Here is a 27,643-nt window from a genome sequence, read left to right on the forward strand (position 1 = left end):
TGAAAGAAATGTTAAAATAACACCATTAATATGAACCAGTTAAACAGGGCTTTTCCCTTTATGTCAGTAATATTAAAACATGACTCAAACCACAAAGGCCTTACTAAAGATAAAATATTCTGTGTTTTCCTAGGCGTCTTGTTATTGGTTTCTATGAAGAAAGTACCAGGTTCTCAGTGGATCATGTATAATTCCCTTCGCAAAAGTGCTGTGGACTTACGAGAGGGGTGCATCAATGGCACATAGGGGGCACTTGTGAGCATGCTTGTTGAGGAAAATAAAAAATGAATTGGGACAGCCTTATGCCTTGAACGCTTAGGCAAGCACGGGCAAATGGGCCTAAGTGCAAGTAACAGGCCTGTTTCTGCCACGACCAATCTCCTTACCTATTATGACAGTAAAGATATTCAGTTCAATCAATTCAGTACTTTAGCCCAAAATCAGCAAAAACACTTTTTTTGCTGAATAACAATATAATAAAGTTAAAAAGAAAGAATGCTGTCATACAACACAGCATGCATCTTAAGAAGTGTCAGTAGTCTGTTGTTGTGTTTTACATTTTTAGATATATGGGCACTTAAAAACTGTCCAAAAAAAAAAAAACACATGCAGCTTATCAGTGAAAATAACCAAGGATATAAAAGAGCCATTACACCATTTTGTCAGTGCTGATGATAGAGAGTTAAAAACAAAACAAAAAAAAAACTCCATCCTTCTCTCACATTGCTGCAAGGAAGGTTTTTCAGTAATATTCAGTAATAGTCCACAAAGCTGTTGACTGCAAGGCATCTGTGCAGTGGATGACATTAATAAAGATCCTGTTTTTATCAGCTGTGTTATATATCCCCCATACGGCAGATATGGGATTAAAATGTAAGTGTAAGGTGTCCTCAGCTTGCCGCGTAGACACAGTCTGTTTTATTTCCTCTTAAAGCTCCTCTTAGCGTAATGAAGAGTGTCCAGCCCTCAAATCCGTTTCTAATGCTGCACAAATCAAACTGAATTAAAGAGAGAGCAGCAACGGGAGAGGTGCACCAAGCCAGTCAAAAAAAGAAAAAAAGTGGACCAGCTGTTTTTTTCCCCTCATTGCCCCATTTATGGGTATAACTGGATATCCAGTGTGCTGACCAACTGACCACAGTGGCAGTGTGTAAGTACTCCCATATATATATATATACTGGGGTTGGACAATGAAACTGAAACACCTGGTTTTAGACCACAATGATTTATTAGTATGGTGTAGGGCCTCCCTTTGCGGCCAATACAGCGTTAATTCGTCTTGGGAATGACATATACAAGTCCTGCACAGTGGTCAGAGGAATTTTAAGCCATTCTTCTTGCAGGATAGTGGCCAGGTTACTACGTGATGCTGGTGGAGGAAAACATTTCCTGACTCGCTCCTCCAAAACTTTCATGTTTCACTTTCATGTTCATCAAACCAATCTTTCACCAGTCTTGCTGTGTGTATTGGTGCATTGTCATCCTGATACACGGCACCGCCTTCAGGATAGAATGTTTGAACCATTGGATGCACATGGTCCTCCAGAACGGTTCGGTAGTCCTTGGCAGTGACGCGCCCATCTAGCACAAGTATTGGGCCAAGGGAATGCCATGATATGGCAGCCCAAACCATCACTGATCCACCCCCATTCTTCACTCTGGGCATGAAACAATCTGGGTGGTACGTTTCTTTGGGGCGGATGTGGGGAAAACAGTAAAGGTGGACTCATCAGAGAACAATACATGTTTCATATTGTCCACAGCCCAAGATTTGCGCTCCTTGCACCATTGAAACCGTTTGGCATTGGCATGAGTGACCAATGGTTTGGCTATAGCAGCCCGGCCGTGTACATTGACCCTGTGGAGATTGCGACGGACAGTTCTGGTGGAAACTGAGAGTTGAGGTGCACATTTCAACAAGTGCAACACTTCTTGGTGGTATGCTGACATTACCCTGCATACCGTGGCTCTTGATACATCACAGATGCGCCAGCAAGACGTGCACCAACAATTTGTCCTGTCTTGAACTCTGGTATGTCACCCATAATGTTGTGTGCATTGCAATATTTTGAGCAAAACTGTACTCTTACTCTGCTAATTGAACCTTCACACTCTGCTCTTACTGGTGCAATGTACAGTTAATGAAGATTGGCAACCAGGCTGGTCCAATTTAGTCATGAAACCTCCCACACTAAAATGACAGGTGTTTCAGTTTCATTGTCCAACCCCTGTACATATATATACAGTGGAACCTCTATCTACGAAATTGATCCGTTCCGTGACCCGGTTTGTAAGTGGAAAAGTTCGTTTCTCGAGTCAATTTTCCCCATTTAAAATAATGGAAAAGCAATTAATGTGTTCCAGCCTACCCGTTTTGCACTGATATATGTTTACAAAACTCTCAAATTAGTAAAAAAAAATGCACATGTAGCATAACTAAAAATAAAAAAGAAATACAGTGGTAACAGTAATAAAAAAGAAATAAAAAAGTTTTAAGTGGTTACATATCGCTACTTTGACGACTGGCTGGAGGAGTAACACAGGCACTGGCTGTATGACGGGAGGTGGTGGGGGTGGAATAACGGAGAGTAGGTGGGTGAATGTGGGGAGACGAAGCGTATATACGGTTTAACTTAGCACGAATTTCAATGTCTGCTATTTACACTAATTCTAAATTGCTAAAACTACAATGTGCTAATCTTAAAAGCTCACTCAAGTCTGGGCGCGCTGGGAGACTCGCCTATTGGGGTCAGTGGCCATTTCCAGCCGCCGGCTCGGCGGAGGCTCGGGTTCGTTTCTACAGTCATGGTTAGTTGGTGGAGGCAAAAAATATTCAAATGCCCGGTTCGTATCTTGGAAAGTTCGTTAGTATAGGCGTTCGTTAGTAGAGGTTCCACTGTATATGCATTGTCTCCTGACTCTTTAGTCTTCAGTGCTGGGTCAAAGCAAGCTGGCATCTGTCTAGTGGCTGACGATTCAGCATGTGTCTCATTCATGTTTTGTTTTTTGTTCAGTCATTTTGTTTAATTTATGGTCTGTAAGGGTACATATGTGCGGTGGATTTTTCTCCTCTGCTGCCATGAGATCTGACCCGGGGGGACCTGGTTTATCTGTTTGCTATCTCCGATGCTTACAGTGGGGCCTACTGTCAAGGCGGGATGTTTCCATCACTAAAGTTTGGCATCAGCCTGCCTGCCTTCACTGCTCTGTCCCTTAGGACTATAGACTAAGAGGCCTGCTGTGGCTGCTGCTGGCTGCCCCTGATGTCGACCAAGGGTGGGTTTGCTAACATTAGATACCGGCTGCTAAAACTGCTACTATTTACAATATTGTAGCCCTGTAGCTCAGTTCTGCCCACTATATGCGGTCTTGTTTATTTGCATTTTGTGTGTGTGTGATCTGTTTTGAACTTTTTTGTATTGCTCTGTCTTTTAACCCTTTTGGATCTAAGGATGCTTTCTCAATGTTGGCAAATCTTCTTAAATTTGCATTACATGCATTTCATTGCTTTATGTTACATATCAAACTATTCAGACTCTGAACAGTTTGTTATGAAACATACACGATAAAATGCATGTAATTATAAGTGACTTCTCGGTGGCATATCCACAGGGCTAAAGCCATAAAGCTAAATTCATAAGCTAAAAATTCAGCGGACCTGAAAATCAATCTCCCCAGTTCACCTGTCAAATAGGTGTGCCTGACTCTAGTGATCTGGTCATAAGAGACACTATTGTACAACATGAAATTAGCTAATCCTTTAGGGACATAAGCAGCTACAGTTAGCTGTTCATCAGGAGTCAAAGCACCAGGCATTAGTATGGCATTTGATACCGTAGACCACACTATTCTCTTAGAAATATTAGAAAGCCTGTTTGCAATCACATTAAAATCTCTATCCTGCTTTAAATCTTACTTAACCAAACATTATCAGTGTATAAACATAAATGTACCATCCAATCATAAACATAGCCTCAGTGTCCATTGCTATGCTCAAAATACCAAAGTATAGCCTACAAATCAGCCAGCCCAAATGAGAAACTTAAATTAAGATTAAATTAAGATAAATGACTCCATAAAAAAGACATAAAACACTGGAAGTCATGTAAATTCCTTTGTCTAAATTCACTGAACTCACTGAGCTCCCGTCAGATATATAATAATAATAATAATAATAATAATAATAATAATAATAATAATTATTATTATTATTATTATTATTATTATTATACATTTTATTTATAAAGCGCTTTTCAATGATCCCAAAGCACTAACAATATTAAGACACAGAACAAAACAAAAAACAACATCAAAGAACAAACAGACACAGCGTGCTACAAAAATATTCAAAACAGCTCACACACAAAAAGTAAAACAAAACAAGTGAACATAGAGGCTAGTTAGCAGCACCAAGCCACAGGGTTAAATTGGGTCCCCAGACCGACTGTCATTGTAAGCTGTAGCAGTTTTAGTGGCTGGTAGCCGAGTGGACCAGCAGCAGAGTATGCAGGTTGCCAGCCACAGCCAACGGACATTGAGGACGTGCTCCCCCCAGCCATTACAAGGAGCAGACCCATAAAATTGTCAGACCCCAGAGCTAACAGTGTTTCTGTGTATTTAAGCCTGTGTGGTGGATGCCTTTGTAAGGTTTAGCCTCATATTCATCCCTCGCGTAGAACCATGTTTCCATAGTTTTTGACCTACATGATTGGGTTGCCAGTTTGTGCATTATTTAACTATAAACTACTGCAAGATTTCTCTCTTGATCTTCCATTTAACATGAATAAACCTTTCTATTTTTATCCAAAAGCACATGACACATGTTAAAGTAAAAAATAACAAACTATTTCAGAATGCTTTAGCAAGTGTCACTATGTTACTAAAACCAACATTATATATATATATATATATATATATATATATATATATATATATATATATATATATATATATATATATATATATATATATATGTGTGTGTGTGTGTGTGTTTCTCTGTTTAGTTATACTGGTTTGTCAGACCTGCTGTGGTCCCTATCTACACACTGACAATATTCATATTGTCTATACTCCTTACAGAACTAATACTATCTCTCCTCTCTTGTCTGAGTTAATAACTGCCCTCGTTTAATGCAATGTTGATGCAGGGCTGACTGTCTGGGTATTCTGCTCACCAGCTTTGAGACCATTTTTCTGCCATCCATCTCTGGCATTTCCTATACTTCTCATATTCACTCAACTCCAGACTTGCATTTTAAAAATTTAAAAACTTTGGCATCTGTCATTCAGATGCACCCACACTTACATATATGCTGGGACTGGTTCAGCACAACTCAGAGACACCAAGGCTGCATCGTCCTATGCAGTTTTAAATTAAAGCTCTTTTGTTATTAATTTGTTTGACAAAAGAACATTTTGGCTTGGATCTTGGCTACTCTCAAGGTTTCTTCCTCCAGCTTCAAGGAAGTTTTTTCCTTGTCATTGTTCATATAGGGTTAGTAATTTTTCTTTTTCTTTTTTTTTATGTTCTTGATTTCTGAAAAGCTGCTTTGCTACAACAATAAGGTTGTAAATAGATTTACTGAAATAACTGACATAACTTGAACAGTGAGTTTTGATACTTTTAAAACAAGTTGCATATACCATGGACTCTAATAAATCTAATAAGTGTAATTTCATTTAAAACATGTATTTATTTAGTTTAATTTATGTTAATTTATGTATAATTAGTTTGTTTCATGCTTCCAGATGATTCTGGTTTTTTTTGTTTTTTTTTTAAACACAGGACTCTGGAGGACACTGACTCTGGAGAGATAGAGATGAAGAAATAAAGAAAGAAAGAGTGAAGGATGCTGTGCTATTTCAAAAGACTGCCTCCCTTAAGCCACTTCTTTACAGGCCATTGTGCCATATATAGGGCAGACGGAGAGAAATCGCTGAGGTTAAGAAGTATTGACAGGTGCAGCTGATTCAGGCTTGCAGCCACGTACTTACACTTTAAAGACTTCTATAAACCCTTTAATCCTCCATCAACACCTTCCAGGTTTCTTTTCAAAATGGCGGTATGTCCCAAAGTATGAGAATGTACAAAGAAAACGACAAGTGATAAGACACAATTAACTCTCCTATTGATCAAAGTACATTACCATTGATTGGCAGACAGACTGATCATTAGAGAGCAGTCTCTAAAGCCAAAGCGTCAATGATCCTGAATCCAACACGTAATACAGACGCTCTCCAATAAGCTGATCAATCAAAGTTCCAACCTGAGCTCATCCACAAAGATCAGCTATTTCTTTCCTCCAGCTGAAGAAAAGATCATGTTGTATTTTTTATCAAAACATAAATAAAGGGATATACAAATAATATTAAGCTAATCAAGATTTTAGAGTCCTGCTTATATGTTAAATTACAATTTCAACTGGGTACTCAATTTCGACTTAAAATAGTCATAAAATGTGCAGTTAGCCTAAAGCAAACGTACTGCTGGATGTAAAGGTTAGGATACTTCTGGTCAATTCACATATGTTGTTTCAAAACATCCACTATAGGAAATAAAATTTTGTATTGTCATACTCTACCTTTTTTAATGCAAAGCTCATGAAAATGGCCTGTAACTCATGCACATGCATGCTCCTTTTAGGACCTGTTCCATAATGGGCACTATTTCTAATCTTCACAAATTTAGGATTATTTTGGTTAAGTTGCTAAACAAACATTCATCCATTTATTTGCTCATTAATTGATTAATTTTTAACCAATTCACAGAAGCTGTAGTAAAACCAGTGTTGATACACTAATTTCTAATAAATCTAAATTACATCCAGTTAATTGTTTCTGTGTAAATTTTGTATAAATATGTGTTTGTGTGTTAGCTATAAATGCTACATGCACCAAGTAAGTGGGTGACAGATTTTACATTCAGCTCCTAATCTCAGCGAAACAATGGCCCTGCTAATTTTAGCTCAAAAAAGGCAACGCTGAATATGAAGTGACATATGCGTTGAGGCAGTAAAACTTCAGGAGTCTTCAGGCTGCTCTTTTATTAGCGTCTACACTCAGCTCCAGTAGCTCCAGTTTCATGGCTTCCATCATGTCAGTCTCCTCATCTCAGCAAAAAACAGAAAAAGCTCAGCATCCAGAAATCCAACAAAACCAAGAGAATTCTGGGGACTCAGCAAGAGAAATGCAGTGTTGATCAAACCATGGAAAAGAGGGCCATAGTGACAGCAATTTCATTCAGGTCAGGTACAGCTCATTCAGGCTACAGTAGGAGTCAAAACTTTAAACATACGTATTATTTTCCATGTTTTAGAATAGTAGTGAAGAAATATATATAATGTGTTTTATATGCTATTGCCTTTTTTTCAGTGCCTCTTTCAGTTGCATTTTAACAGTAATTTTATGACATAGCCATATTCAATATATTGTTTACTTTTCTAAAGACCCTTGGCTACTTAAATATGCAACCACTTGAGGTTTACATGCTGACTGATATTTGATATTTTCTTGAAACTGGCCCTGTTTTGACCAAAATTTTTACCAAGTGCCTGCTGTTTTTTGCATATTTCTCAATGTAAAGCCTTCAAAATATTTTCCCACCTCAGATATCTTTACACAGATTTTTAGTGTGATGTGTCTGTTAGTTGAAAACATAATTTATTACATGGCATACTACTGTGACAAAACAAATGATTAGCATCAGACAGACTTATTTTTCTTGACATACAAAGCTCTTGCATGTATGATTGATAAAGCTCTGACAGTCACTGCAGGCCCAGCTTCAGGAACTGAGTTCAGGGCCAATATGGACATTCATTCATTCATTCATTATCTGTAACCGCTTATCCAATTCAGGGTCGCGGTGGGTCCAGAGCCTACCTCGAATCATTGGGCGTAAGGCAGGAATACACCCTGGAGGGGGCGCCAATCCTTCACAGGGTAACACAGATACACACACACACACACACACATTCACTCACACACTCACAACTACGGACAATTTTTTTTGAGTTGCCAATCCACCTATCAACGTGTGTTTTTGGACTGTGGGAGGAAACCGGAGCACCCGGCGGAAACCCACGCGGACACGGGGAGAACACACCAACTCCTCACAGATGGTCACCCAGAGCAGGAATCAAACCCACAACCTCCAGGCCCCTGGAGCTGTGTGACTGCAACACTACCTGCTGCTCCACCCCAATATGGACAATATCTCAATAAATAAAAATAGTTTTTGTACATTGGCAGTTTCCTCAGCTGCTTATAATAGTAACAAATATTATTATTATCATTATAATCTTTTAAAAATATGATGAAATAATACTGGCTTATTTAGAATACACACAATGAAGTATTATTTAAGCTTTTTAGTTTATATTTGGTGATCTAATAAAATATTGTTTGATGTGAAACCTACAAAAACTTTGAAAAACTATTAATCAATAATAGGAGTATGTTTTCGCTGATGACTAATATTTTTCTACCCAGAGACAGCGTGGGTTGACGTCATGTGAGTTAAAACAAAACTGAAAGTAAACTCCGTCGTTTATGTCCCTGAACAGGGAGGTCATTTATGATTAGATTATAATCCTTTATGAGAGCAAAATAAAACAAATTTTGAAGGAGCTCCTTGTTTTTTAGGTTTTTTTTCATACTGGATTACTCCCTGAGGCTTCACAGCACCACGATGACAGCGCTATTGGTAGGATCTGTGGTTTCTAATGGTATGTGGAGCACACAGATATCTTCAGGCATTCATGAGTTATAAAGCTGATAATAAAAACTGTGCTTTTTACCCCGCAAACTGCGGAGTTCGGGTCCAAGGGTAATTTTTACTTTAGACATAAATTCTTATCCATTTACATAATACCTAACCTAACCCTGCTTTTTATGCATATAAATGCTGCCCAAAGTGCTTCATTTTTATGTAGAAATGTCCTATATCCTGTAAATGCTACATTCTGTAATCCACTTGACATCAATGCTCATACTGCACTCCTTTTCTGCTTTTAAGGCCATGAATAACATTAGTTTTATGCTTCCATAATAAAATTCAAGTACAGACCAATGGACCTGGCTGGACTGCATTGGTAGCTGTGTGCTGTGTGTGTGTGGAGCTTTGCTGTTTTTTGGCAGCGAGAAAGAGTTTGATTCTGTAGTGCTTCGGGGCAGCTCTAGTGGATGGAGAATCTTACACTAATGCGGAGGCTCTCAGCAGAGACAAAAGCATTTTAAAGCCAGAGCAGGATCTGGCAACCCTCCTGCTTTCAGGGCAACCTCTCCAACCATCCATCCTGGACAGATAATGGAGTGTCCTTCACCCGCCATCGCCTCAAGGAGTGTCCAGTTATCTCAAGGCACCAGCTACACACGTTAATAAAACAGAGGAAGAGAAAAGAGAGAGAGAGAGAGAGAGAGAGAGAGAGAGAGAGAGAGATATGAAGGAAGGAAGGAGAATAGAAAAAGGGCACTAATTTGAGGAGATACTATCCACTCACAGCCTCACTACTGGAGTGCCCCAGGGGTCAATCCTAGGTCCAATTCTGATAGTCCTATATACAATGTAACGGATGTAAATGTAGTGCAGAAGAATGAGATAAGAGCAATGTAGGCTTAAAGGGATAACAGCCATTCTTTTTCATATTTAGATTTGGCTCATAACCTGATTTGGATCCAAAATTGGATTTGCCATGACTTGAAGTCTTTGGCTATGATGAAATCTAGGATTAAGCTTCCAGTGTACTGTAACCACAAGGAGAAATGTATGTTACGTTCCACATCCAGAAAGAATGATACCAACCCAGTGGCAATTACTTTTTAAGGTGCAGCCAAAAAAGGGTCACCAAATGACACCCCTCACCCCCACCCCACCCCCCAAAAAAATAAAAATATTAATAAAAAATATTCTTTATTAGGATGTACAAGATTTGTGCAGTCAAAAAATATTCAGGCTAATGAGAAATTATATTCCACATCTCAGGGTTTTTTTTTCTTTTTCAATGACATTTGTGTGTATGTAAAAGGTCACTCAGTAGACATAAAGTTAGTCATAGCTTCTGTTGAATAAAATTGTCCCAAACAAGCAGACAATGGTGGGACTTGAAATTGTAGAGCACAGGGTTCTGTGGTTGTTAGTTCAGTCCCCAACTTGGGGCACTGACTGTGAGGAGTTTGTTGTGTCCTCCCACTATCAGTATGGGTTACCTCTGTGTGCTCCAGTTTCCTCCCATGATTCAAAAACCAATGTTGCTAGGTTGATTGGCTTTCAAAGGGTTTGTCCCTAAACTTAAATGCTGTACTAAGAGAGCGATTGCATCATGGCTCGTTCCCAGACACTGCACGTGACCAGTATTTACTTACCTCAGCTGCTAGGGTCGCCTCAGCTTGTCAGCGTGTCAACGTGATGGATTCTGCTCTTCACGTATTTATCGCAATTTTAATTAGTTTTGCTCTGGAAGAAAAGCAAAATAAACTGGAGTTGTGCTTGTGTTGCATCATGGGATTGCCTTCACGGCTAAGGAATGGTTCGATGCTGCTTTAAAATATGGACAGATTAAGGTATCTCAGTAGGCAGTATAGTTAATGTATGTAAGGACTGGTAATGTTGAAAAGCACATGTGCGAGTAGGAACTGTTAGTTCAGCTGTATTTCACAGAGACAACTCAAGGTGCCACCACTACACCGTCTGTTAGTTCAGCCATATTTCACATTCCAGTTTGTGAATTATATTTGGAACCGTTCGGCGCGTTTCCACTGACATAAACTGGTTCACGAACCAGACAAATTAGTTCCCAGCTGGAACCAAAGAACAGTAGGTTCTCCAGAGTGAACCTTGGCTGAATAATAGGAAATAAGACAGGAACATGCTCAGTTTGTGTGTGTTAGTGTGCCTGTGTCTGGCTCTGCTTTAGCTACATTTCTCCGCTGTTCACAAGCTCAGCAGGATGGCTCGGAACTCAGCAACATTTACACATGTATCACATCTCACAGAGAGAAGAGTACTGCTGAATTTGTCTTATTTCACGTGTGAGTCTTTGTGGTGGGTAGACATTTTGTGGCGTTAGTGTGTTTATAAAACTCCATATAGCTCCGCACAGCCACATTAAACTTCACCTGTTTTACTCTAACCAGTTACATTGAATTTATAATTAATTGTAATTCTTAAAGTCAACAAAATATTATTGGTCTTCTTTGTTTTTTGTTAGTAGATCATCTAATATATATCTTTGAATAAAATAAACAAGAAAAACACTGATGCTGGTGTAATATATGATGAGCAAACCTTTGTGCCCATTTTCTGGAGAAGCACCAATGCTTCTCTAGACCTTCCAATGACAAGAGTATGTATTTTGGGCTTTCCTGCTTTTGAATGGCTATATGGCTAATGGTGGTCAAAACTAGGCTTGCCTAGTCTCTTTTCTCTTGTTGATACTGAGAAGAGCTTTGTGTCATACAGTTGAGGTACCAATCAGACTCTCACTGTGATTCCTATGGTCCCACCCACTGCACCAGTATGGAAACCAACAGAAAAATTGTGAGAGCATTCATGTCCATTTATAAACACAGTTATTAATATTGAGTTGTCCTGTATGCGTCTATCACACCCTGCAAGTGTTTCCTGTCTTTATGCTAATGGCTTCTCCACTGCTGCGGTTTTTATAGACATCCTACACCTCTCAAACTCCATCTGCTTAATGTATTCTTATAGCACCCTGTCTCAGGAGAAACTCTACCCTTTACTTAAAAAAACAGATCCATTTCCCCAGCCCATCTTTTCACAATACAATGTATGCACAATACATAATTCATACGCCATTTGACTACCCCAATAATATTACAACCAACCTGTAAATATGGAAAGAGAACAGAACACCCTCCTTAAGGTTCCCTGGTATACAATGTGCTGTCCGGACAAAAGACGGACTGTAGTTCTGCTAATGGCAAAGACAAGACAAGTTTTTTTTTTTACAGGGCACTTTAATATGCAGTGTATCTGAATGTGAAATCATAAATTGTTTAGGAGCTCAGAAAGTTTTTTTTTGTGAGATACCAAGCCTTCTACTATTTATCTTGAAATTAAGTGGATCAATATTGAGTGTACTGCTACAGTAACACTGTCTCCTCTTTGGGAAGATTTTACATTATATTGAACACTGCTGTAAGTATTTGATTTTCTTAACCACAAGATCAGATAGTGATGGGATATTGGGGACAATATTCCAGTTCACCACAAATGTACTCAATAGTTTTTCTGATGGTTTTTGGGTATAAACAAACGTCATATTTTTTTTAGTTTGTTTTGTATTTGAATTAAAATTATTAGTTTCCCTTTACATTTTGTGAAAATGTCACAATGAAAAGACCAAAGGAACTTGAAAAAATGTCCATCCTTAACTTCTATGGAATTTTATTATTTTCCCCCACCTCCTGTAAAAATACCATTTTAAAAATACAAGGTCTTGTTCAGACAGCAAAAGTATGCCAGAAGCATTCATAGTTGGTGCTTCTGGAGTTTTCCATAAAATATCGACCACCACTGTTGCTCCCAAAATATTAGAGCGAAGTCATTTTCTGCAATGCAGGACAAAGACTTAAACCCTCAAGGAGCAGGCCAAGAACATATAATTTTGGGCTTTCTGCTTAACTCAAGCGCAATAGAGCCGAATGCTTTATTTGTGGAAATAAGTCTGGACTCTCTGTGGGATGCTGCAGGTCCTAGTGGGAGTCTAGCAGCTGCCATGGTTTTCAGCTGCTAATAGGAAAACCTCTCAATGGAGCCTCACTCTCGCTAATCAGGGCATGTTGGAAGCGCAGTCATCACTCAGCTTCGTAAAGGCAATGGAGATTAACTGATTTCCATCTGCCTGCAATGAATAAATTAAGCGCGGTCAGTCTCAAACCAACAACCACATCCAGACAATTGGTCGATAAATCAATAATGCACGCAAATAAATGAAATAGAAGTACAAAAACTACCATGTTTCTACTATAATTGGCCACAAATGAGACAGCATGTATGACATGTATATGAAAATACTAAAGCTCTAATTTAATAAGTTACAGCACTTTCATTTTGAAAGGAATCTGACCTGCCCTGTTTTGTGATTTATAAGCAGAAATACAGGCTGATTTAGCTTAACAAATCAACACACAGCAACTTGGCAGCTATTTTCAGATTGGCCTCAAAAGAAAATATGACAGGGACTTGATAAATATATCTTTCAGAACAGAAGAGGTTGAGAAACACCTTTTGTGTTTTGTGTGGCAATGTACATTAACAAACAAATGGATATACCAAGGCCACTGAACTTGGACACCATTTATAAACAAAAAATTGCCTGCTGGGTCATAATTTATTGATGAAGGACACGTGCTCGCCCAGTTGAGAATTATTGTTCTACAGTGTGTGGAGAAAAGCTGGGCAAAATTGGGGATGCAAACAGCCTCATGTGTGGTCTGAGAGCAGCTCCATAACAGTCCAACTGTTCTCTGCCTGTGGAGTTTGACCATCTGCCCTTGCTAGCATTTCCTGACCGCAGGAATTCTCGCCAGAGAGTAAACGAGAGTAAGAGAGAGAGAGAGTGAGAGTGAGAGAGAGAGAATGATGCACACATTATTTAATCATGCAATCTCACCACAAACCTTTCTCTACACTAAAAGGGCAAAAAATAAATAAAAAAATAAAAAAATAAACACACAACTTGAGGAAGACAAAAGTGGGGTAATTCCTTCAACAATAGAAAATAGGGAAAAAAATGCATGAAAATGACTGGCCACCTAAACTTAATCATCTTTGCACCCTTTCATAATTAGCTATTAATTTAAAGGATTATATAAGGCACTGTGCTTAGTTGGTTGAGTTTACCCAGTTAAACTGCCTTATGTGTAATGCTAACAGGGCAGCTGATATACAAAACTAATTATTCAAAAGCTATGATTCCATACCTTTAAAGTTGCTTGCTAAGAAAAAATATCCTGTTTATTTGAGTGTACCTGAAATAATTTATGTGCGTTAAGAATTAATGTTCTAAGATTAATGATTATATGGGTGGTGCATATTAGTATGGTTGTAGGCTTGACTGGACTAAAGTACACAAAAGGCTCTTGCTTATCCCAGTTCCATCCTGGATTTTGGCTTAGAGGCTCATCTGCACAATGAAAAACATATGTTAAATAATACATTTATACAATAAATAACAAGAGTTAAAAACTGAGAATGAAACGAAAAATTTTGTTAAGTGTTTTTTGTGTTGAAACTGGAGTTGTATTATTTGTGTTGACCTGTTTGTTTTTCCTTGTTTGATTGGTTAATTGAAAGTTTCTGAAGTTTGTAAATGTTGGTAATAAACCTAATTTGCAAAGGAGGTTGATTTATTTTACTTGCAAGTGAATAATATTTTCAAAAAGTCTATGAATAAATCTCTGGTGAATGGCCAAATACAACAATGTATGAAAGATGAAAACATTCAGTTCAGTTGTGCAGCTGAAGTGGAAAAATGTTCTTTCAAAGCTGGAAAATGAGTGTCCTGAGTCACCAAGTGATTAGTACATGTGGATCAAAGGAAAGGTGATGGAATATGGTGGTAAACATGTTCCTGTCATAACTTTTGGGAACGTGCTACAGTCATCAACTTTGGAATGAGCATAGCGTTTCATACAAATGTTGAAAAACATTGAATGTCATGTTTCTGTTAACTGAACAGAATTTAATAATCACTACATTTTATTTTTCCTAGCACTTCATATACTGCCCCAGTTTTACTTTAATTGAGGTTTAGAGTACCACCAAACTCAGCTTCAACAAAGGAAACACAAAAGTCCAAGAATATTTCCGCTGAACTGACCAACAATGGTCCTTTCTGGAAAGTCAACTGCAAATTCATACAAGTCCCAGCAGCAAACAGCAGGAACAGATTAAGGCAATAAGCTGACAGCCCCTTTAAGATGAAAACAGCATCACATTGTATTCCTGTTGGACAGGGCCAGTAATGAGCGTCTGAATCATTTCGCACGACAGTGTGAGGTGTGAAGGATTCTCGCCTGCCGCTCTGAGAACCGTGTGTGAGTGCATGTGTGTTTGCGTGGTGTTTATCTATATCTGTACTCTGTGGGTCTCTGTGGGGGGGCTGAAAGCAAAGCTCACAACTATTCAATCAAAGCCCACAAAACCCAAAGGCAAACCAAGGAGACATTCAGGGACTCAACTGGTTTAGCGTTTATTAGAGAGGACGGCAATGACAAATATTAGCCCTAATGCTCAGGAGGATAGCTCAACATATTAGCAGATGTGTGTGTGTGTGTGTGTGTGTGTGTGTGTGTGTTGTGTCCTGAGCTCATCAGAGATTGATCACCTCTGCTTACAAAAGCAATGCTCTCGTAACTTAATTTTCATGCAATTCTATTCTAATGGTGTGTGTCAGGTGTCTTGGGTATTTCTGAGAATGATCCCTTGCTCATCTACTATGGAAGCAGAAGAAAAAATGTAGCATGTTTTACTATGACTAACATATTTCCATACTAAGTACTGTTCATTAACAGCCAGCATCACAACATTTCTTATGAACAGCCCACACACAGGCACATTTTATTACAGTGAAATGAAGTGGTTAAAGAAAATGAACCAATGAATCAAATTGAGTACTAAAATAGCAGCCTTGGTAATAGTTTAAAAAAAGGATTTTAATTACTAAAAGTGAAATGTATATATATAAATATATAAAACGTGCAACAAAATATGTCTTCTGCATTTAACCCATCTGTGGCACTGAACACACACACACAAACATGGAGTAGCAGTCAGCTATCCCAGAGCGCAAGAAGCAGTTGGGGTTTAGGTGTCTCACTCACGTGCTCTTCATCTTTGAATTGAGGGAGGAGACCTTCACTGTGTTTTTCCTTCACTCCTTTGCCCCCAGTTTCCCTACAGGTCTTGGGAATCTAACCTTCTGGTCCAGTCGCAAGCATGCTTCTTTAGCCATTAGGCTATGCCTGCCCTGTTTATGCTTAATTAGGCAAGCTTATCCCTCCCATTATGATTAATCTGCAAGTATATTGAAGATAATTCCTCAAACCCAGTTAGGATTATCCTGCAAATACATTCTTTATATTATCACAAATCTAGTAAAGACAATTCCACAGTTCTAGTCAATATTATCCTACGGATCCCATAAAGATGATTTCACAATAGTAGACAAGCCTATAGTGCAAGTCCAATCAACATCATACCCCAAATCCAGTAAAATGCAATCAAGATTTTTCAAGATTTGTCCATAAATCTATTCAAGATCATTTCACTGTTTTGGCCAATATTATTCTGTTAACTTACTCAAGATAAACCCACAAGTTCAATCAAGATTTTATCCTAAACTCAATCAAGATTATTCCAAATGTCTTGTCAAAAATATATAGACTAAACCCATTCAAGATTATTCCAAAATGTATTCAAGGTTATCCTGCAAGGTCATTTGTGACCATAGGAGAAATCCATTCAAAGATTAAATTGCAAAATCAGTCAAGATTATTCTTCTATAAAGATTATACCACAAGCCCAATGAAGATTATTTATGATTATTAAGCAAATATATTCAAAATTATTATATAGTTCTAGTTCTAAAATGTAGGTACTGTTATACATTCTAAAACCCTATAAGTGTAACATAAACATGGTAGTGCTCTACATGGCAAACATGGCACTGCCTACTAGATCGTTATTTAAATTCCAATAATCTGGATGCCTGAAAATAATTTCATAGACAAATGGCAAGATGATTATACAAATCAAAGTCAAACTTGTAATGTAAAAAAGCACTCTGCTAGGAAGTCACAGATGACACATTTCCCAGACAGAGAAGAGGGCCGATGGGTGTTTGTGTGCATCTGTGTATGTTTAGGTCAATGTGTATATGTCCATGTGGTTAGGTCTTAGTCGTACATGTTGAATACACTTCAGAGTTTGTGTGTGTGTGTGTGTGTGTGTGTGTGTGTGTGCTTAAGGTCAATGCGTACATGTAGTTATTTGTGTCACTAGCTCTTTCATGTCCTTGGGTGTGTGCATAGGATGTAAATTTGTTGTACGTCTATGTGTGTCTCTGCCCTTCTCAATCTGGGTGAGTGGCTGCACCAGCGTCTTTGTGATGCATCATGACATTCGGCTGTACTCTGGTCATTTCAAATATATACACACACACAGATCCATATTCCCATCAATCCACAGGACTGCAGGGAGCAGTGACCGGGAGTGAATGTAGGTCAGAGCTGGAGAATGTTCCAGCACTTTCAGCCAAGATAAGCCCCCCAACCACCACTACAATTACTGTAAGGGGGATATGGGGTTTATAGCTGGAGGGGGAGGCAGGAGGGTTGGGGGCACAGTGATATAACCAATATGACAAGAGTCTTAAAACCTTTTGGCCAGTAATAAGTCGACTGCTCTCTCTGCTGCACCGGGCCTATTTCCATTAGTGGTGTAACAAAATATCGCTGCCTGTGTCTATTTTGGATTTCTATATTTAATTCTCATATTTTACTACTGACATTTAGTCTCTATTTGTAAAATAGACGTTATAATAATGTTTTACCATTTAAAGTAGTATTGTAATGCAGTGATGTAAACATGTAAAACTGTAATGCTAAGCATTGTGCTTGAAAGTTAGTTAAACATTGCACTTGTAAATTTTTCCCATATGAATTCAAGAAGGGACATTTCCAGGAGAGATGATGCTACAATGTTGGGAAGGTGAAGGCTACTAAATGTTGTCTTTGAAACATATGAATCCAGCCAAGTCTTTGTTTCCTAATCGCTTCCAAAAACTACATAGTGCACTTTCTGTAGTACTGAGCCCAGAGTAGCAAAGACAGTGACACTATTATCTGTTTTACACATCATTGAAGCATCATATCATTTTGAAGCTGTAACCTTAAGGTAAATATGCTACCTTCATATAAAACAACAAATAAGTTACACAAAATTATCACTGTACCACATAACCATTCCTTGCAGGCTACAGACTTTGAGATTCAGTTGGCACAGACCTGCACTATGTCACGCCTACACACACATTACAGAGCCTGCTGATGTCCCCTAACACACATACACATACAGCAAATTGTTAGCACTCTGTCTAGTACAGTAGAGCACTTTGTTAGGTAAGTAAATCTCATGTTTGCTCTGCATATTGATTTCATTCTGCTTTCCAGATTCACACTTCATAATGAATATGGTACTACCAAGGCACAAAAAGCATTCAGACATGCCCAAATGAACCTAATCAAGCAAGTCTCTACACATTATGATTCCTTTTTGACCTCATGCCCTGATCTAACCAATCATGTGCATTCATGCAATGCCATTTATGCATTCTGTATAATTTTATTTTTATGATCCAATGTAGATTCTCTGGTTGTCTTCAACGGACATTGAACTATATATTTATTAACCCTCATATGCTGCACGTAGCTTCATCAAAAATAATGGTGTTTTACAGTTTGGTAGAAACTTGTTCCTAGTTCATTGCCAGAAAGTGGAGAGACTCTATAGAATAAGCAAAATTTTAAATTCTTACCACATTTTTGTTTGTACATTGTATTATTAGAGGAATTAAGCAATATTCCCTATTTCTGTAATGATCTTTGCATGGGAAAAAATGTAGCTTCAAATCTGTAAATATTAATCACTGCATAAGTAAACAAATGTAATTCTATAGGAAATTGTAAACAATACTCTGGAACATCTGAAGCTTAGTTACAGGGGACCACAGAAATGAGAATTAACTAAATACTTCAATAAAATCACCTGCAAAGAGCAATAAATGTGGCCTGGTATAATTGCTCTGGCATATTATGTGTTTGTGATGACCAGATTGTACCTGATTTCTCTGTATAAGTAAATGAAAGAGCTGTTATGACAGTTTAAATCCACAATCTCCAACTCTGAACAGCATCTCCCTGCAGTAATGAAGTCTTCTAAAGGGGAGGAAAGAGTGCGCTGATGCACAGTAGTGGGAAAAATGCCCCCATCTCCCAATGAGAGAAAAACGCCACAGTCCTCCGAGTTTGTGCAGGTAATGAGACATAACACTGCAGTTAAGCAGGACTAATGCCAGCATGGAAGTGGAGCTTAAACTTGCAAATTTAACTCAGCTTTTTAATGATGTTAGGAGGTAATGTGGCATGAGTTTGTTCTCTTGCAACTTTTTTTTCAAGGAAAGTAATGGACAAATATGAAATATAGCAAAACACAGATGTGATATGATGGAGTTTGTTATCTCCGCTTTGTGGAAAAAGTGATGTTGACATCAATGTGGCTGTGTAGATTAAGAGTGTTTAAGAAATGCAATCAGATAATTAGGTACTAAATTGTAATCAAATAGTGTAGTGGAGTCTGATTACTTTGAAATTACTTAGAGACTATTGGTAATGTTATACATTTCTCCTGTGCCTCCTTCAAAGCAGATTTGTTCATATTGCTTAGAGCTCTTTTACTGCTGACACCACCCTGATCTCTTTCTCACAAACCTACACTATTGTTATGAGTCATAGCAGCAGTCATAGCATATGGAGTTTATAGACACACTCAGTAAGTGATAAACTAATAAGAGCAGTATAGTAATCCTTGAATCTATTATACAAACCATAATTGTTAATCTTTCACATCAGCTGTTCACATCAGAATGTACATGTAGCATAATAGAAATAACAGGTAGCCTCTATCATTAGCTTTTGCTAAGCTTTGAATCTAAACCTAGAAAAAACAGTGAACAATCGTTCTTAATGTCTACAATCAATCAAACATTCAAATTAACACATGATAACAAAACACATGTAACTCAATATTCAGCAGCATTACTATTAGTTACCTGTATCCTAAATTCACCTACGTATTTTTCTCTAATTACATACATTTGTTAGTTTAAATGCATGGCACACACTGATGAAGCTCTCCGTTTACTCACTAGAGGAGTGCAGGGCGTCCAGTATTCAGGGTTGAGGTCAGTTCTTGAGCGCAGGTCCAGATAATCAGGGTTCAGTTCGGTTCTGGCACGTGTTAGTGTGCCCTTAAAGTAAAAGAAAAATGTGGTTACAACTTCAGCGCACAAACTTCAGATATAAATAAGTGGTGAAGCAGTTTGTAGTTTTTTTTCACCTAAGATCTAGAGATATTCACTAACTTAGATCCAAACAGTTGGGGAAAAAATTTAATTTATGAATTTAAACTTTCAAGCTTTGCCTTTCTTCCCTGTTGTTGTTTCATGTATTTGTTCTATTTGTTTTTAATGGGAAGTGACTTGAGTTCATTTCCATGTATGTATACAAAAAATATGTACATAAAAATTCTGAATCTTCATCTGAATCTTCAGTCATTCATTTTTTAACTGTATTACACACTTGTTAGAAGGACATTTCCTAAACTGAGTATCTAATAAACCAATTTCTGTGTATGTGACCTTTCTCAATCATAGCGCTACCTCCTTAATAATCTACAACAAAGCGTAAAATTACAGAATGTTGCTCAAAACTACACACAGATTCACAGACGGCTCTGTAGAATTATGCACACTGATTAGATCTGCTTTGAAAATCAAATAGCTTTTAGAAGCAGACAAGACGTGTTTTTCACCAATATTGCCATAAAAGGAAAACCCCTTCTACATTATGTACAACATTTTGCAGACATTCCTTATATTTGCTGAATCCACTTTTCAGATGCATTTATTTGGGACACACAAATTCAGCTGTTCAGTGGATTATATATATATATATATATATATATATATATATATATATATATATATATATATATATATATATATATATATAATGTATGTGATCCATAATTAATTTTCTGACATGAGTACCTGACCCCACCAATATGTGTATTGCTGAATGCAATCAAACCCTCAAAGAAATGTTTATCTACCTATCTAGTATCAATCATTCTCAGACAATGTTTCATGAGCAGGTATCCACAAACTTTTGGCCATACAGTAAGATGGTTTGTATTGGTACATTTATCTCTATGTTTGCTTTAGCTATACTGATAATTTAGGCTGTATTATAGAAATGTATTTTTTAACCAATCATAGCCATGATCATTAATATTAAGCACTGTGAACATTCTGAGGTTCTGAAAATGCTGAAGGAATTCATAGAATGGCATGAAAACAAATATCCGTCAAAGGGTTTTGAGCCTATAAGGGAACAAATTGCCCTTTGAAATAACAGGTTAATATTTTAACTCCATCCATCCATTATCTGTAACCGCTTATCCCATTTAGGGACATGGTGGGTCCAAAGACTACCCGGAACCACTGGCCTCAAGGCTGGAGGGGTCACCAGTCCTTTACAGGGTGACACACACTCACACTTTCACTCATACACTCACACCTATTGAAACGTTTGAGCCATTTAATCCCATTTCCTTGGGATTTCCTGTTCAATAAAAATAACTGATTTTACCAATTCAGCAAACTCCTTTTCATTTACTGAAAAGGGCCAAACATTATTCATTGGACAGTTAAAAACATTCTACATTTTAATGACCTATTTTTGCTTTGCATATATATCAAACTTCACAGCACTATTATATAGTGCTGAAACACAGGCTTGGTCATCTCTGTTGCACAACTCTAGACAAATCCATTTATTCACAGTGAGCGCTTTCATCACATTGGATGTCTTATCTGTTGTAATGCAGCTGTTATCACGTCTTTTGTTCTATGTGTTGTGTTCATTCCCAGGAGTTCACCGACTACAAGCATGAGGTTTGCATATGCTGAACGCTAAATAAATATAAAACATGCTAAGTAAGGAGTCCACAAGGATTCAATGGTAGATGCAAAGATTTCCCATGCTATCGTTAAAATGGTCTCTTATCACTACTCATTACAATGAAAAATCAATAGCAGCATACAGAACACTATAAGGAACAGAAATGGTCCTGTAACCACTATTCCCCTAAACTGGAACACTATATAGTGAGCAGAAATGGCCCCTTAATCACTATACTCTACACTGACACATTATACAGAACACTGTTATAGGGGACCCATGACCCTGAACTGGATAAGTGGTTACAGACAATGAGTGAATGAATGAATGATGTTATAGGGCACAGAAATGGTCCCTTAATTCCCTTCAGTGGAACAAAATACATTACACTATTTTAGGGCATATAATTTGCAAACTATCCATGTGGGTCCTTAAAGGTAATGTCTTTGATTGTAGGCAAGTTCAATCCTCTCTCACCATTTACATTCCAAAGCTAAGCATCTTTTAAGGTGGACCTGTGTGTTTGAATAAAAAATGACTGCTTTTTACGAGGATGAAGTTTAACTTGTCTGTAAGTTTTTTTCACTGTTTGAATTATCACAGAAACACATTTGTAACTCTGATAATTGATAATGCAGTTAGCCATCTTCCAAATCTGGAGACATTTCCACCTTAAGAGTGCAGAAACAGCAAAAATAAGTCTGTATTACCCACATATGGAGCAGTCATGAACAATGTCCTCATTTCGGTTCATGCTTTTCAATGTTTGGATTTCTCTTCATTATCAAAAAATCCTCCAGATGCCTCTGCCATGAGCAGCAGGAGAGAGAGAGACCAGCCTACCTGACCAAGCCAGATTTGACTTTCATTCATTTATAGACACTGGGGCTTCTTAAACCCATCAGACTGGTTTCTATCATGCAAACAAATTAAAGAGCTAGTAAAAGGCAAGGAAACATCTTCAGAATTTTATGCAAATTTTTTTTTATTACAATCATGAGCTATGCCTTTAAGGGTGCTTTAGATATTCACTGTTATTCACTCTGTCAAACCACTACAAAACAGTGCACTGTACAATTATATATATATATATATATATATATATATATATATATAATATTTATAATTATAACATAATGAGGACAATCAAACCAGTGCACCAAGTAATGAAGTAGTGAACAGGGCATAGTTTGGGACACAGGATGCTAGTAAATTGCATTTGATATACAAAAGAAGAGAAGCAAAACATTATGCTCCTCTGGTCCTTTATCGCATTTACAAAAAAAAAAAAAAAAAAAAAAAAGACAAGAGTATTAACTACAAATTGGATTGAAGTTTTTGTTTGTTTATTATTTATTTATTTTTCATCATTCTCAACCTCCTCTCTATTTCTTAATAAGTTCCTGAACCAAACTGAGAATACTGTGGCCCAGCAGATGATATGTGTAGCTGTGCATGTGTGTGTTTGTGTGTGTGTGTGTGATATATATGCAGTAATTATCTGTTGATTTACAAAATGCCCAGCCATTAATGAGGCAGAGTCCATCATGCCCTGGGTATACATCACTGTCTCTGAGCGCAATGGGAGCATAACAAACCTGTTTTATTCTAACCTTTTCCTCTCTCCCTCTCCCTATCTCTCCTTGTTTTCATCTTCCCTTTCTTTCCCCCTCCAATCATCCCTCCCTGTACACTTTTCCTTTTGTTATTCTCGCTGCATTAGTTGAGTCGAGGTTGCACGGTATCAGTAAAGTCTGTTTTCAGACTTCCTCCACTTGTCTTTTTATTTATTTATTTGGCTAGAAGCTGCTTGCGCCCACGCCTTGCGTTTTAATTAATGTCATGTTGACCTACACAACACACTTTGCCAGTTGGCAAAACAGCTTAATGCCAGTGCAATTCTACCCCATGCCATTAGTGAGGAGCAAAAGAGAGAGAGAATATCCATGGAAAAGAGCACTATCTTGTTATTCTATTTTATTTTATTTTTTATTTCCATTGAGAGTGTCATACATTTCTAAATTTGACACGTAGGCCTTAAATATGCTGGGGATTTGTAAAATGTGTGTGCGTCTCAGACTAAAATTTGGATATGACTGTATTTCCATTAGTCGTCTACACCACTTAAATGAAACAAAAACCTTACCAGTTTGTGTTTGTGCTGTACAGTTCTATTTAATGGAAACCAATTTTCTGGGAAGATTATAAATGGGAATTTCCACAGAAAAGCATTTTAAAACTACTAAAGTACATATATGAACATCATGTCTAATGCCAAACTCTGACTAGAAGGACATAAAATACCCCACTATTCAACTCCTTTGAGATGAGCTGGAGAACATATTGGGATAGCATGGTGGTGCAACATGTAGTGTTGCAGTCACACAGTTCCATTTTCCTGGAGGTTGTGGGTTTGTCTGGGTGACTGTCTGTGAGGAGTTTGGTGTGTTCTCCCCTTGTCCATACACTGTAAAAAATGTCTGTAAATGTTACGGTGGAAAACTGAAAAACCATGACTGTAAACTCTAAAAAGGTTAAAAACAGTTTCTGTAACAGTGAAATAACTTAAATACATTTATTAGCCACAATACAATTTTTACATCTATTTACTGTAAAAAAAATACATTATTCCACTGTTAAATGCACAAAACATTAGGGGCGAGTCTCCAAGTACTGGGAGGAGCTGAGACTCATTAGGGAGCTCCCAGCTATATTGAAAATTGGACAGACTAAAAGAGATAATATCCACTGTTTGGAGTGGGGTTGAGGGGCGTACAGGAAGGAATGACAGGAATGACAGTCTGCAGCACCTAAAATCAACTTGCGTTTACATTACTGTATGAAACTGTCATCTAAATTAATTTAATTATGGATCAAAGGTGCTGGAATGGCCCATTCGTTTATGCTGGTTTGTGTGTGTGTGCATTTTCCATGTGTCTACATATATTGCTTATATTTTGAACTTTTTTCTGCTATTCTGTTTACTGAGGTCCATTTTCTGCCTTGTGTCAAAAGGTAGAACTTCTTGTGCTAAATCTAATCCATTTAATTTTTTCCCCTTCATAACCCACCACTGTCAATCAATCTAATTACTCTGAGTTTATTGCCTTTTGCCTCCTGCAGAGATTATTAATGCAATAGAGCTGGGGCTACAACAAAGCCCCACACACTCACACACACACATGCACACACACAGGACAAGCTGACATTATAATTTACCATATATCATACAAGTGTATGAATATCATTATGAATTTATGAATATGATTATGAGGCAAAGGGGATGTAACAGGATACGACCATTTAAGAAGTATTGAGTGTGTGTGTGTTTGTGTGTGTGTGTGTGTGTAAAGGGGATAGTACATGGTTGAGGTGTGCAGCTGGAGTGTATCTGCATGCATGTGAAACTTCCATTCACTGACTTTGTCAGGATAATCTCTCATAATTTATTTATAAGGTCCTTATGGAGAGGACAATGTTTACAAGGTAGGGAAATGAATCAAACTCACAACACACTTTAATAGAAAGAGGGAGAGAGAGAAAGAGAGAGAGAGAGAGAGTGTGTGTGTGTGTACTTGTGTGATAAAAAGCACACACGGGTGACCTTGTCTGACAGAGAAGGAATAAGTGATAAGTGAGAGTGTGTAAGATTACACAGAGTGTAATTCTTGCGCTTGCACTTGTGATTGATATGATACACTCTGCAGTTGGATTCCTGTGGCGTTAAAACCCCGTAACTTCATAAAAGACTGGAATTTATTTTACAGCACTGCATCTTGGATGTTGATGCAAAACAATTATGATCATTCATAAAGAGTTTAGATCAGATAATTGTAAATAGCCCTTGAAATAATAAATGTATCTATATTAACATGCACCCACTTTAACCCCTCAGCATACTTCCCTCAAAACAAAATTTGTGAAGGTTGGGCATACTGAGCTTTGCAAGGTTGTATATTTTCAGTGGTTTTATTTTGACTGTCGCATACTCCCCTCTACTGCAGATGGCGCTAAGACATATTATGATCAATGTCATGACTACAGGAACAGGAGTAAATCACTGTTGTAGCCATGGCGACAAGCAAGTTGTTACTCTGAGAGTTGCTCCTCAAAGGCGTTCCATGTTTGTTTTGTGACACACCTCTTTTGTACTGACCAATGCAAACCTTTGTCACATGGTCATTATGTCCACGGAGTTCGCCCAACTTCAGTGTGCACACCATCACAAGCGAGCCCTCCACACAACAAATACGTTTGTTCATTTTCTCCTGAATTACATCATAGTTTTCACCAAAGCCAGGCAAACGTCATCTCCGCAAAAAGTTTCCTGAGGGCTTTAGACACACAGCTTGTATAATGTCAAAAAATACATTAAATGACATAAAATGAGGTGCTCTTTGGCGGCACAGTGGTGCAGCAAGTAGTGTCGCAATCACACAGTTCCTGGGACCTGGAGGTTGTGTGTTCAATCCTGCTTCGAGTGACTGTCTGTGAGGAGTTTGGCGTGTCCTCCCTTGGGTTTCCATGGGTTTCATCCGGGTGCTCCAGTTTCCTCCCAAAAATACACACGGGTAGGTAGATTGGCGACTCAAAAGTGTCTATAGGTGTGAGTGTGTGAGTGAATGCGCGTGTGTGTGTTGCCATGTGAAGGACTGGTACCCCCTCCATTGCCTTGCACCCAATGATTCCGGGTAGGTTAAGCGGTTACATAAAATGAATGAATGAATTAATACAAAGTGCTCTGGAACAGCTCCACGTATGCCTAAGATCACCATGCTCAGGGCTAAGCATGGACTAGAAGGGTGTGTATGATATCCCCTAGTACGTGTAACTGTGATACCTGGAGGAATGCCCCTAAAATAAGTTGGATTGCATTTTGTGATCCAGAACTAATAATCCAACATCAGTACCTGACTTCAGTAATACTCTTCTGACTCAGTGTATTCTTTCCAGAACTGTAGTAGCTGTTAGGAAAGGGAGAAGAAGAAAAAAAACTTCCTAAAGTGACTGTCTACAATTGTGTGGAAACCCTGTTCTCTTCAGTTTGTTTACATTCAGAAGCTCTACGTTTAAGGTGTAACGTTATTTTTGAGGGGGTATTTACGTGGCTGAAGTTTAATTTGTAAGTTTTTTATCACAGTTTGATTTACCACATAAACTCCTTTGTACCTTGAGTTGTTAAGTTTTGTAGCAATTTAATGCATTTAGCCATTAGCAAAAATATGCCAATATGTCATGAGGCAATATCCTCATGTCAGATCGTGCTTTTCAAAATTTGGAGGTGTGTCCATTGTCTAAAAAATGTATAGATGCCTTGGCTATGCCATTAGCGCACTCTCAGAAAAATAGATGGTAGAGGTACATTACTCACTGAAGTTACAAACAGTGTAAATGTGCCTCTAAAGAAACAACACTGGTTTTAAAGTACAGTTTTGTTCCCTAAAGGTACATTACATTCTCTTCTCCAGAAGGAGAGGTGAATACTTGTAAGAATCTATTACAGAACTGTGTACAATTAAAGAAAATAATATAATTCCTGGAGATTAAATCAGGTGTACAATATCAACACAATTTTAAAAGCTACAACTGTAATAGAAAAAGTTACAACTATGTTCCCTAATTAAAAGCACTGAATAGGTACGCTTGAGAGTACCACCACAATGACAATCTTTCTGACACAGATGCACAGAGAGAGAGAGACAGAGAAAGCCTACCATACCAGACACTTTTTACAGACACCAGGGCTTCATAAACACATTAGATGGATGTTGAGCATGTAAACATACTGGAGGGCTAGCAAAGGATGAGGAAACATCCTTAGAATTCTATCAAAAAGTTTCGTATTTAAATTGTGTCGTATTTACACATCCTATTT

At 37.9% G+C, this 27,643-nt stretch overlaps 1 protein-coding gene across 1 annotated transcript in view; it reads right to left on the reverse strand.

Annotated features, from left to right (window-relative positions):
* The window catches only part of LOC136692860 (protocadherin-9), a 403,319-nt gene that overhangs the window by 297,976 nt on the left and 77,700 nt on the right, over nt 1–27,643 (reverse strand). Inside the window, exon 3 of the mRNA XM_066666571.1 lies at nt 19,953–20,054. Within this exon, the coding sequence (XP_066522668.1) occupies nt 19,953–20,054 (102 nt within the window). The remainder of the gene's footprint in view (nt 1–19,952; nt 20,055–27,643) is intronic.

The sequence above is a fragment of the Hoplias malabaricus genome, chromosome 3 (genome assembly GCF_029633855.1).
Source record: "Hoplias malabaricus isolate fHopMal1 chromosome 3, fHopMal1.hap1, whole genome shotgun sequence".
In the NCBI taxonomy this organism is placed as follows: Eukaryota; Metazoa; Chordata; class Actinopteri; order Characiformes; family Erythrinidae; genus Hoplias; species Hoplias malabaricus.